At 50.8% G+C, this 12,729-nt stretch overlaps 1 protein-coding gene and 1 pseudogene across 2 annotated transcripts in view; one reads left to right on the top strand and one right to left on the bottom strand.

Annotated features, from left to right (window-relative positions):
- LOC135815241 (uncharacterized) overlaps positions 1 to 10,916 on the top strand; it is a 21,657-nt gene extending 10,741 nt beyond the window's left edge. For both annotated transcript variants that reach the window (XM_065328514.1, XM_065328515.1), the window contains 2 exons: positions 2,708 to 3,022; positions 6,669 to 10,916. In XM_065328514.1, coding sequence (XP_065184586.1) covers positions 2,708 to 3,022; positions 6,669 to 10,093 — 3,740 coding nt within the window. In that variant the 3' untranslated portion in view covers positions 10,094 to 10,916. The remainder of the gene's footprint in view (positions 1 to 2,707; positions 3,023 to 6,668) is intronic.
- Positions 1,641 to 2,247, bottom strand: LOC135813322 (ras-interacting protein RIP3-like; annotated as a pseudogene).
- Positions 10,917 to 12,729: the final 1,813 nt, after the last annotated feature.

The raw sequence follows: 12,729 nt of genomic DNA, 5'->3' as shown, positions 1-12,729 counted from the left end.
CGGATACTACCATCCGATTTCAGTACTGGCACAGTAGGCGATGCCCATTTGGAGTGCTCAACTTTGCGAATAACTCCCTCTGCTTCCAATTTCTCCAAAGCCTCCTCGTACTTCTCCGTGATAGAGAACGGTACGGGACGCGCATTGTGGAAAATTGGATCAGAATCATCCACTCTCAGGGTGATTTGAGCCGACCTCAGCTTGCCAACCTGAGTCGTATCGAATAGCTCCTCAAATTCCTCAATGAGAGCTCTCCTCCTACCATCCATTTGAACATGATTGACATTGACAATTTGTTTCCACGGTAGAGTAAATTGGGACAACATATCCCTGCCCAACAATGACGGACCACCATTATCCACCACACGGAGTAGTGTTGGTTTCTCCACACCATCAATGCTGACATTGAACTTCCCTTCACCAATACATTTGATTTCTGCCCCAGAAAAACCGGTCATGCGTACACTCGGTTTGGTTAAATTTGTACGAGACACCCCAAGTGACTCAAAATCATGGACAGAAATGATTAAAATGCCACTGCCCGTGTCGATTTCCATTACAACAGGAACATCATTCACAGCAATTTCCAATTTGTAGGAGGGCACAGATTTGCTCTTCAATTCGCCCTGATCCGAAATGTGGAACATTGGCATGCACTCAAGATCAGCAGATTCATGCTCACCTGCGTCATCAGTCACAACATTGTGCACCGACGCGCCTGACGTAGATTTCTGCCGACAAACACGCTCCAAGTGCCCCTTCCTGTGGCAGTGACGACACTCAGTGGCCTTGTGTTTGCACTTATCCGCCAAGTGTTGAGTAGACCCACAGCGGTAGCACAATCTCTGCTCTCGAGATTGATGAGATTGACGAGAAACACCAGACTGCGCCTGCGAACGCGATTCCGCTGGCCGGTGATTCACCTTGTGCACTTCCTGCTGAGAGGTCAGCTGCACGGCCGCGCGCGCAGCCGATTCCTGCGTCAAAGCTAGTTTGACGATGTCATTGAACGACTGTGCCGAAGTATCTTCTTTCGTCAATAAGAAATTTCGAGTGGATGAGCTGCTCAAGCCAGCAATAAACTGGTCTCGAAGCGCTCGATCGAGGTGATCAGCAAACTCACACCTCACAGCCAATCTCTTCAGACGAATGATGAAATCCGCAGTCAACTCATTTTCCTTCTGCTTCAACTGATGGAAATTGAACGTCGCCGAAACTTGCGAAATTGCAGGTTGAAAATACTTCCTCAAAAGATCGCAAATCTCCGACAGTTTCTTGTCAGCTACTTTCGCTGGCAGACAGAGGCTCCTCAAAATCGAGTAGACTTCCGCAGACAGCAAACTCACTAATACAGCCTTCCTTTTCTTGCTGGCAGCCAACTTGTCTGCAGCATTGGCCGAAGCAGCCACGGTTCCAATATCATTGGCAAAGAAATAGAATTCAAGTCTTTCCTCAAACTCTTCAAAGTCGCCGCCGGTAAACGGCTGAAGCGATGATATCCGAGCCATATCTTCGTCGCCAGTTGTTGTGTCCTGCCCCAGGTGGGTTCTACTCGGACTCATCCAGCTCGATCACACACACACTCGAGGCCATTACAGATTTCAGTTCGTCTCAAACTCCATATCCGAAAAAGACCCAGCTCACGTGCGAGCATGCGCACTACATACATATGGTCCATGTCCAGGACATGACAGTTGTTGTTGCTGCCGCTGCTGCTGTTGCTGCTGCTGCCGCTGCTGCTGCCCCTGCTGCTGTTGCTACTGCTGTTGCTGCTGCTGCTGCTGTTGCTGCTGTTGCTGTAGCTGCTGCTGCTGTTGCTGCTGCTACTGGTTCTGCTGCTGGTGCTGCTGCTCACTAGTACTGTTCACTGCTGCTGCTGGTATTGCTGCTGCTGCTGCTTCTGTTGTTGCTGCTGCTGCTGCTGCTGTTGTTGTTGCTGCCGCTCCTGCTGTTGCTGCTGGTGCCGCTGCTGCTGTTGCTGCTGCTGCTGCTGCTGTAGCTACTGCTGTTGCTGCTGCTGCCGCTGCTGCTGTTGCTGTAGCTGCTGCTACTGTTGCTGTAGCTGCTGCTGCTGCCACTGCTGCTGTTGCTGCTGCTGCTACTGCTGCTACTGGTTCTGCTGCTGGTGCTGCTGCTCACTAGTACTGTTCACTGCTGCTGCTGTTGTTGCTGCTGCTGCTGCTGCTGCTTCTGTTGTTGCTGCTGCTGCTGCTGCTGCTGTTGTTGTTGCTGCCGCTGCTGCTGTTGCTACTGCTGTTGCTGCTGCTGCCGCTGCTGCTGTTGCTGTAGCTGCTTCTACTGTTGCTGTAGCTGCTGCTGCTGCTGCTACTGCTGCTGTTGCTGCTGCTGCTACTGCTGCTAGTGGTTCTGCTGCTGTTGTTGCTGCTGCTGTTGCTGCTGTTGCCGCTGCTGCTGTTGCTGCAATTACAGTAATGTCGATACATGAAGAACTTGGGGGTCAGCCTCCTAGCCTAGACCATTATTTTTCTTATTTCCATGTATTACAGTCTATGCACTGTTGGGTCACCGTGTATACATTGGTATGCTGTGCTTGGTGAAATTCTAGCCTGGTCGGTCTTCGGCGCTCTGTTCTTCGGCGTCCAACAGAACTGTGGCCTGGATTTCATTTCACACCACTGTTGAGTTATCACAGTGCTGTGTGCTTCAAGCTTTTTTTTATGTGCTTTGCATTTGCTTGCATTGCCAGCTGGTAACCCGTTTGACTCGGAAACGTTCATCTGTGACATTCAGCCATGGCTGAATACAGTGCCTCCGGAGAGGCTGCGCACTGCGGCCATACGGGCTCACCTCATCACGGATCGTGCTACGATTGCCACACTGAGACGGACTCTGGCCAACATTGGTAGTGCGGATCACAACGAAGCGCTTGTCGAATCAATCGTCGCCGAAGGCCCGAGTGCTTACCAGAAGCTGTGTAGTGTCGTCAAGACACTCGGGTACGTTGACAGGCATGAGCAAATGGTTCAACTTCTTCGGCGGCCGGGTCCTCAGCTGGATGCAGGTAAGGTGACAGCCTACACGCCCTTGCCTTTGTAAGGTGATAGGCTACACGCCCTTCCCTTTGTAAGGTGACAGGCTACACGCCCTTGCCTTTGCCCCAATCCCCAACAAGATACTGCAACCCTGGGAACTTTCGCTGGTGTCATACTTTGGTATTTCCCAAAATCAGCGATTTGGTAGCGCGAAAATCTCGGTAAACTATTTTTCCAGATCCAAAAAATGCATTTTGCACACTGTGTGGCATGGGGGGGGGGGGGGGAGGGGAGCGCATGGCTGTGTGGAATTAAATTTTAGGTCGCGTTTTATTTAGGGCTGAAACGATTATACCAATTACTCGGTAAGCGATCGATAATTCCTTATCAATCAAGTAGTCGTTACGTTAAAGATTACGCGCTAGGAATTTTGAGTCCAAAAAGTACTGAAAACCCTCGTTTTTGTACGGTTTGAATCAGTTTCCACTGTGATTATGCACTTGCCAGGGGCATGGTGCATATTCTGAGGTTAAATTGACTTTATAACTGCCATGTTTCTGAGCTACCCTGTCATTAAGGCCATGGTAAAACTTATCTTTGATCCTCAAGTACGCGCGCACCGATTTTTTGAGCCGCACCGACGATTTTTTAAATTCTACTTCCTCCGTTAACAAAAACTTCGTGATGGATTTTGATGGATAAGAAAACGATTAGAACAGGTCAAGAACAGTTGGTATCGAGTGCAAATCACTGGACGAAGGTAGGTCAGCCTACATTGTATGTACAGCGTGTTTACAAGAGAAACTGTTGGCGGAATGAGCTGAGAGTTCATTTTGCGTCGCTTTCGCTCCACTCATTTTTGACCCTGCGTCGCTGTCGTCATCTGCTGCACGCGAGTCATCATCTCTCTCAAATCGTTGTTCAGCTCGTTTCAGCCTTGCCTCGGCTTCTTTGATCACACTGCGCTGAACTTGATGTCGCCGTCGTTCAAGTAAGTTGGCTTTCAAGCTGCGTGTCCCGCCGCGGTGGCGATTACTCGTTTCCACCAGGGAGTCCAAAAAATATTTTATGGCTCCCTGGTTTCATCTTCGCTCTCCAGAACTCCTTGAAACGAAGAGTAAAGGCACAGCCAAACGGATTCCATTTTCTCTGATGGATACCCCTGCCAGCACTGAACAGCAGCGGCTAGCAAGTCCAGTCGACTTTCTTTAGCCACGAGACTCGCGTTGGACTGCATACTTCTGAAAGAATGCATGGTTATCAGCATTCGAATCTGGGCTTTGCGCAGGTTGAACAAGAACTGGAGTTCAGAATTATTTCATTGCGCGGTCGTGCGATCGGAGTGGCTCCTTGTGCACTCGCTCATTGTGTGGGCTCGCTGCTCCATTCCATCGATCTCTCTATGACTCTCAAACCGTCGAGTCAGTGCTAGAGTAGCAGAGAGGACAAGCAGTGCATTACCCCTCGGAGAAGTGGTATTTCAGTTTCGCTCGCCATGACTGTCATTACCTATGTTACCACTGCGCAACCATCGATTCCGCTCGCCTTGTGAAAGGTCGCTTCCCTTGCATCGTACCTCTTTCATGCGGCATGCCAGGGAAGGCCGAGAAAGTGATTGCGACTCATTTGACGGCAGTTTTGTGCGCAAACCACTGTTAAACAGTCCCTCAAAAATCCATCACGAAGTTTTTGTTAACGGAGGAAGTATGCATGCATATGCGCGCATGAAAACGGTCAATGCGAAAGGCATGAATCAGGGAGTAGTAAAATACCGGTATTTTTCTACTCCCTGGCCTGAATATAAGCATGAACATGTGACCATGTACATGTACATTATGTGTGACCCTATCTTCGGAAATAAAATAAGAAATCGCTCGCTCGCAAAGATTTTCACAGGCTCATGACCTGAGAATCAACTATATTTTTTACCATGGCCTAATGCAAATTTTTAGTATTTAGAAGACCTAGCTTTTGGAAACAGAGTAATTTTGCACAAAATTCTGACACTATTTGCTAACGATTATAGCCGATTAATCAATCGTTAAGCTAAGGAGCAATCGATAGGTGAAAATCCACGATCGTTTCAGCCCTAGTTTTATTTTTAGGTAAAAATTACTTTCACCGAAGTTACCGAAAATAAATCTCCACCGAAATTTTCCGGTTTTACAGTAGCTCTAAGGTGGCAGGCTACATGCCCTCCTTCCCTTTACCCCAATCCAGGCTACATGTCCTCCTTCCCTTTGCCCCTATCCAGGCTACATGCCCTCCTTCCCTTTGACCCAATCCAGCCTACATGCCCTCCTTCCCTTTACCCCAATCCAGGCTACATGCCCTCCTTCCCTTTGCCCCAATCCAGGCTACATGCCCTCCTTCCCTTTACCCCAATCCAGGCTACATGCCTTCCTTCCCTTTGACCCAATCCAGGCTACATGTCCTCCTTCCCTTTACCCAATCCAGGCTACATGCCCTCCTTCCCTTTACCCCAATCCAGGCTACATGTCCTCCTTCCCTTTACCCCAATCCAGGCTACATGCCCTTCTTCCCTTTGCCCCAATCCAGGCTACATACCCTCCTCCCCTTTACCCCAATCCAGGCTACATGCCTTCCTTCCCTTTGACCCAATCCAGGCTACATGCCCTCCTTCCCTTTGCCCCAATCCAGGCTACATGCCCTCCTTCCCTTTACCCCAATCCAGGATACATGTCCTCCTTCCCTTTACCCCAATCCAGGCTACATGCCCTCCTTCCCTTTACCCCAATCCAGGCTACATGCCCTCCTTCCCTTTACCCCAATCCAGGCTATATGCCCTCCTTCCCTTTACCCCAATCCAGGCTACATACCATCCATCCCTTTACCCCAATCCAGGCTACATGCCCTCCTTCCCTTTGCCCCAATCCAGGCTACATGCCCTCCTTCCCTTTACCCCAATCCAGACAACATGCCCTCCTTCCCTGTACCCCAATCCAGGCTACATGCCCTCCTTCCCTTTACCCCAATCCCAACAAGATAGCTATTGTGTTCAGGCGCGTAGCTCATGTTCGGTCAGCGTAGTGCGGTCACCACACCAGAAAATGGCCGTCCTGGGTACTACATACTCAAAATAGGCAAAATGTCACCTATGAGGCTGCCGATGGTACATAGTCACCACATCACAGATGTACAGTCTGATACATGGTCACCACATCACAGATGTACAGTCTGACACATGGTCACTAAACCACAGATGCACGAGCTATGCCCGTGGTGTTCTACGTGCGTGTACACTGGGGGTGAAAGTTGGCATTGAGATACCGAGTTCGAATACTCTGATTTTCTCCGATCGAATATTCTTAGTATTCGAGTATTCTTCATCTCCTAAAAATTGCACACCGAGGGCCTTAACCCTTTAGAGCCCTGGTCAGAGAGAGACGTCGTCCACCAGGGGCGTAGCCAGTCCCCCTTTTAGGGGGGGGGGGGGTGCACGGCCGCATATGTGTAGGATAGCTGGTGCATGTCATTCATGGTCATTATGTGTATGCTGAACCTAGGTCGAAATGTTTGGGGGGGGGGGGGAGGGTGCATCCCCAGGTCTGATTGCAGTGGTCTTCTGGTACAGGTGGTCGCCTTGGCAAGTTGTACTGTAACTAAAAACAATGCTGCTGCCTGGTTGTCTTACCGTCCTGTTCCGTGATGCAGGCAGCTCATCGTGTGCAGCAGGTAATGCGTTGAGAATAGTCCCTACAGCAGCAACAGCAGCAGGTGCAGTAGCAGGTGCAGTAGCAGCAGCAGCAACAACAACAGCAGAAGTGGCAGTAGCATCAGTAGAAGCAGCACCAGTAGCAGCAGAAGTGGCAGCAGCAGCAGTAGCACCAGCAGCACCAGTGGCAGCAGCAGCAGCAGCACCAGCAGCAGCACCAGTGGCAGCAGCACCAGTAGCATCACCGCCAGTGGCAGCAGCAAAAGGTGAGCAGGGTGATGTGCCGCCACCGCCGCAGGTGCAGCGTGCCCAAGATCTTCTAGCCGCTCGTTATCGCCGTGCTAGGGACCGGTTTATCCCCGGGATGATGCCTGAGGGCACGGTCCCAACTGTAGAGAATGTTCAAATCAACTTGCTCATGCTGCCAAAGGGTAGTCTGAGCGACGTGTTTGTCCCAAGCGAAGACTCCAGCTCTGACTTCAGACGCCCAGAGCACGTGTTCCTCGAGGCTGGACGGACGATGCAGCCAGTGCAGTTGGAGTCAGTCATCGGAGACGCGGCAAGTGATAATCGGCAAGCAGAGCCAGGCAGTACGGTGGGAACAATAGCTGTGGCTAGTGCCGGCTGTGGGAAGACGTTTGCGTTCACCAAGGTGGCACCACTGAAGTGGGCTATGGGACAGCTATGCCAGCGCAAGAAACTGCTTATAGCAAGGGAGCTGCATCATGAGGATGTGAAAATGGCAAAGTCGCTCAGCGGTTTGCTTGGTCTTGAAGGAATCGGAATCGAGGACAGCCACGATCGGCAAGTGATCTGCGAGTATGTACGAGCTCAGCCCGACGCCTTGTGTCTGGTTCTGGACGGGCTGGACGAGATCAACTTTTCAGAATGCAGTAGCTTTGTGCAAGGCGTGATTCAGGGTGAAGAGCTGCCGGGTGTGCACCTCATTGTGACTTCACGCCCGTGCCCGGACGTTTTCAGCTTGTCTGCCATGCCTCACTTTCAACAGCACATCGAGCTAGTGGGGTTTCAACCAGATGATGTTCAGATGTACGTCAACAAAGTGCTCCGTTCTGAAAAAGCTGCCCAACTAACTGCCGAGATAAAGCGATCGGACTATCTGCGTGGAATGATGGCCACGCCGTTCATTGCAAAGCAGGTTTGTACGGTGTACCATGTTGACGATTTCATCCCTCAGTGTATAGCTGATCTGTTCGAGCAGATGGTGGTGCAGATCGCCGAGCGGAAATGCGCTCGCAAACTCGGCCGCTGGACTGCCATACCGAAAGCCGTACGGGTTCTGATCGTGGACATAGGGGAGTTTGCGTACAGCATGCTGACGAAAATGCAGTTGATCTTTAGCGAGGAGAATGTCCAGGAGTATGCTCTGAGCGAAGAAGCCATCTGTCTTGGTCTGTTGGTAACCTGCGAAGAGTCTCTATCAAAGGATGCAGTCAGGCAGTATCGCTTCAGCCACTTGACTGTCCAAGAGCATCTTGCAGCCATCTATCAGTCACAGGCGCTGCTGCATGACCAACGCATTACCAAGGCCAGTATTGTTCAACTTGTCGACAATCTTGGTGCTAATAGCGGTCATTTGACAATGTTCTGGACACTGCTCTGTGCACGGCTGAATGCTGGTCAAGCGGAGTGGCTTCTCAATGCACTCATGAAGCACGGATCATCTCTACAAGTTGACAGATACGTTTTGAATGACCTTAGCCGACCTAGCACTACTTTGTTCCCGTTCAATTTCATCCTGCCTCTGAGTGAAGTACTAACACCTGAGCTGATGCCTAAGCTTGCAGGTGAGCTACTCCGTGATCCCTTTAGTGGGCCCAATGCATGTGACTATGTCATATCAAGGATCCCGAAAGAAGGCCGGGCTTCATCTGATGTAGCCTGGCTAAGAGTTCTCCTCTCGGAGTGGCAGGATGGCGTCGAAGATGCCAATCTTGGCAGTCTCCTGCAGTCATTGGGCAATGTTAGCCCCGGACTCAGACAGTACTGCAAGGATAAACTTCATGGCCAACACATGAACTGGAGTGGACAGTGTATTAAGGATATGTATTCCTTCAATTCGCCTCTTATATTCTCATGCTTCGCAGAGTTTGCTGTCCACCAGAAAAAGGCTGATTGCCCACTACCATCAGTTGGTGTTGTGCTCCGCTCGCAAGAACTCCACATCAATGGGACTGCCCACCCAGCAGATTGCCGTTCCATTGACGCGGTCCTGAAGCATCATCGATCCACCGCGATCCAGAGCATCTCAGTTGACCACTGGACATCGTCAAATGCAGCTCAGTTCCCATCATCCTTGGCACTATGTTCTGGAATCCAGGAATTGCGTGTAGGGCGATGTTCGGATGATTCTGTCATTAAAATCGTCATGAATGCCATCAAGACTTCAAGTAGCAGCTTGACGACGCTGAATATCTGGGGGAAGTTGTATGTCGCACTCCCATTGCCTTCTCTCTGTGGGGCTTTGCCACAATGGTCACATCTCACAGAGCTGGATCTCAGCAGCACTGATTTCCGTGCTCCTGAAAATGCGGGTCCAAGCCGTCTGCAGAGTATGCCGTCATGCCAACAGCTTGAAACGCTACGTTTACGATCATGCCACTTGACCTTCTCCACAGGCGTAGCCATGGTGACAGGACTGGCCGAGAATAGTAGTCTTCGTAAACTTGATTTGGGAGATAATCCTGATCTCGGGGACGATGCCTTTGTGGAGATATGCCGTGTACTTCACAACCGGACGGAAATGACCTTAGTCACATTGTCGATGTGCGGCTTGACTGCAGTTTCGCTGCCATCCATAATCGTGGGTCTTCTCCGCTGGACGCAGTTGGAGGTGTTGGATATCAGCAACAACAATTTCAGCATGGAAGCAACCGACACTCTCCGTTGTGAGCCTTACTCTATTACATCGGAGCCCCGTAAACTGCTAGCGATCTCCTTGATCTCATGTAGTCTAACTTCTGGCACTGGTATCGCCTTGGCAACCTGCTTGGCTGGCATCAAATCGGTCTTTTTTCTGGACATGAAGGATAATCCGGAATTAGGAGACCATGGTGCCGCCCAGATTTTGCAAGCATGTCGAGAGTGCTCGCACATGAGAATACTCTGCCTTGCACGGTGTGGACTAACGTCATCGTGTCTACCAGCACTGACAGCAGCCCGCCAGTGCTGGACACACCTACAGGAGTTGGACATCTGCTTCAATGACTTGAGCGATATCAGCTCAAGCCAAGTCGCTGGATTCACTGCTGCCAACTTCGGCCGCAGCAGCTTAGCGACATGCTCCGTGTACCTTTCTGAGCCTCTGCCTGTGTTTAACGATCTTCCCTATTTTAAGATCGTCTCTCCAGAGTCGTATCCCGGGCCGCGGCAAGAAACAGGTCTGGCACGAGAATGGGCGTAGGTGTGTGCGTGCGCGTGAGTCTGAATTCCGTACCATGCCGGTTTCCGCCCTGAACGGCAACACATCCACCCCTGTATGCAGTGCTATTCAGCACAGTGAAGCCTGTGTACTCTTGATGAACACTAACGCTAAATCTTCTCGCACTGAGCACCGCGTGGCATTGTTCAGAACTGGTCGACAACGGCGGCTGGTCATTAGCTTGAACATGGCCTGGGCAGACAGTTGTATATTATATTCATGATAATTATTGTAGTGCCAGTGTCATACCTGGCAACCGTCCCGATATTGAGGGTGGTCATAGGCACCCAAACATTCATTTGTCGCATGCCCACACGTCTGCATTTGTATGCAATGTTCATACCTAGGCATGGCATTGTCCCGATGTCACGTTTGCCGGAAAAGGTTGGCCGGTTTGTATGCAGTACGGTAGATAGGAATACTGTTGACACGACTATTAGCGCCGCTATTTTACGCGGCATCACCGACTCATAGCTCACTAGGGAGAAGTGTGACTAGCTTCACCCTTGCACCCCCTGATCATCACTAGTATAATGCTATGCTCATGTCGGCTTACAATCTAGGGGAAAAACGCTGCGTTTTTAACATTTTCTATAGCAGAGAGTCGTCGCTGTGTGCTTCTGATGATGATTTAAGTATAGACAGGTTGATTATTATTATGATAAGAAAACATTTAATTTTTTACTATAGAGCTCTGCTGCACCATCTCTCAATAATTATTAATATTTTGATGACCTGGCCAGTGATTTTCCTTGCTTGATTCTATCACGATTTGATTGAATGAATGAGAAAATATGAGCACGTATCATTATTATACTCGTCACCCATATTCAGGGACACTGGCGCCATGGCATGCATTCACATGTGCCTGCTCGCACCCCCCCCCCCCTTAAAAACACATGTGCACGCACGAACACACACACGCACACACACACACGCAAATCATTGAAGAACCCCCCCCCGAATGTCATCAATTTTACCACCTCTATGATTGGAAGAAAGAGGTCAGTTGCACAGTAGGAAACTGCATCAATGCGGCCCACAGACGTATTCCGGTAGTAATACTACTACTACAGTGGTAGTAATACTACTACTACAGTGGTAGTAATACTACTACTACAGTGGTAGTAATAATACTACTACAGTGGTAGTAATACTACTACTACAGTGGTAGTAATAATACTACTACAGTGGTAGTAATACTACTACTACACTACTACGACTACGACTTTTGAATGTTGACGTAGGTACGCGTTTCTCGAGCTCTGTAGTGTAGTCTTCAGTGGATTTTCCAACTCCAACGTGCCTCTCCTGCAAACCAGCCGATGCAGAGTGCCACTTGTTGCCGGTGCAACGGCAACGGCACCTGTGTTCGGTGCGATTGCACGAAGGAGGGTCGGAAGTGTCGGAATTGTATCCCCTCGAAGAAGAACAAATGCCGGAACGGCTCCCCGACATCCCAACCGTCTTCTCAACCGTCGTCGACGACTACAGCTACCGTACCCGTAGGAACTGCACGAAACTCTGTTCGTGATACGGTAACGGACCACACTGTCAGCAGGACGTCGACAAGCTCCGACAACAGAGCAACCGCAGTTTCCGATACGACACTAGACTCCGTACCCGTACCAAATGTCTCGAATGTGCACAAGCCAGTAGTCACCGAGAGTGCAGCCGCAGTACTCACCACCACCCTACTTGCAGAGTGCAGAGACGGTCGTCACGGACCACCTCGCACAGCCCGGTCGAGCTCGCCTCCCGGTGCCAGTACTAGCAGTAGCACTGTAGTACCCGTACAGGTGCCGAACTCGCCTGACACCAATGACAGTGCTGATGTCGAAACTGCCAGCCAAGCGCCTGAGCCAGCGGACGCGGAGCGTGCCACCGTGACCGTAGTGGACCTAGTTGACCTACCAGCGAGTGGGGACGTAGATCCACACGATGTCCGACTGCTAGCCACACTCAACATGTCCCAAGCAACAATGGACGTCGCTGATCCTGTTATCCCGGACCTGCCACCCCATCCTCCCCTGCGGGACCCCACACTCGGAATGGGAGATCTGGACGGTCCCACGTTATCCAACCGGATATCCGAGGCGTACGAGAAGGTAGTTCATTTTGCCCCAAACCTGTTGGACGTACCAATGGGCAGCACGGGCCGAACCTTTATCCGTATGCTGAGTTCACACTTGCACGCCTTTGGTAACAACTCCTCAGGTGCAGCTGACTACGCCCTGAAAACGGCGATGGTAATGCAGCAGTTGCTCCTTCAGAAACCTGGCGGGACCGTAGCGGCAGCAGCTCACAAGGTTTGCATCGAGCGCCGCATTGCCTCGTGGGATTCCGGAGACGTACAGGTGCTACTCCAAGAATCCGTGACTATCCAAGACCAGATCGTCAAGGCCCGCAGGCGAAACGCACGGCACGAGGGACACACGGTCGACCCGGCACGCAGATTTGCGTCTGACATTGAGCGTGGCAGGCTCTCGGCAGCCACTCGTCAACTCTCCCCCGACATGGGTGGTGGAGTTCTTGATCTTGACGACACCATTGGAGAAACGACCGTGCTTGATGTGCTGCGCAGTAAGCACCCACAGGGCGAGGCAGTCACAGCAGCG

The sequence above is a fragment of the Sycon ciliatum genome, chromosome 4 (genome assembly GCF_964019385.1).
Source record: "Sycon ciliatum chromosome 4, ocSycCili1.1, whole genome shotgun sequence".
NCBI lineage: Eukaryota > Metazoa > Porifera > Calcarea > Leucosolenida > Sycettidae > Sycon > Sycon ciliatum.
This window is presented reverse-complemented; position numbering and strand designations above follow the sequence as displayed.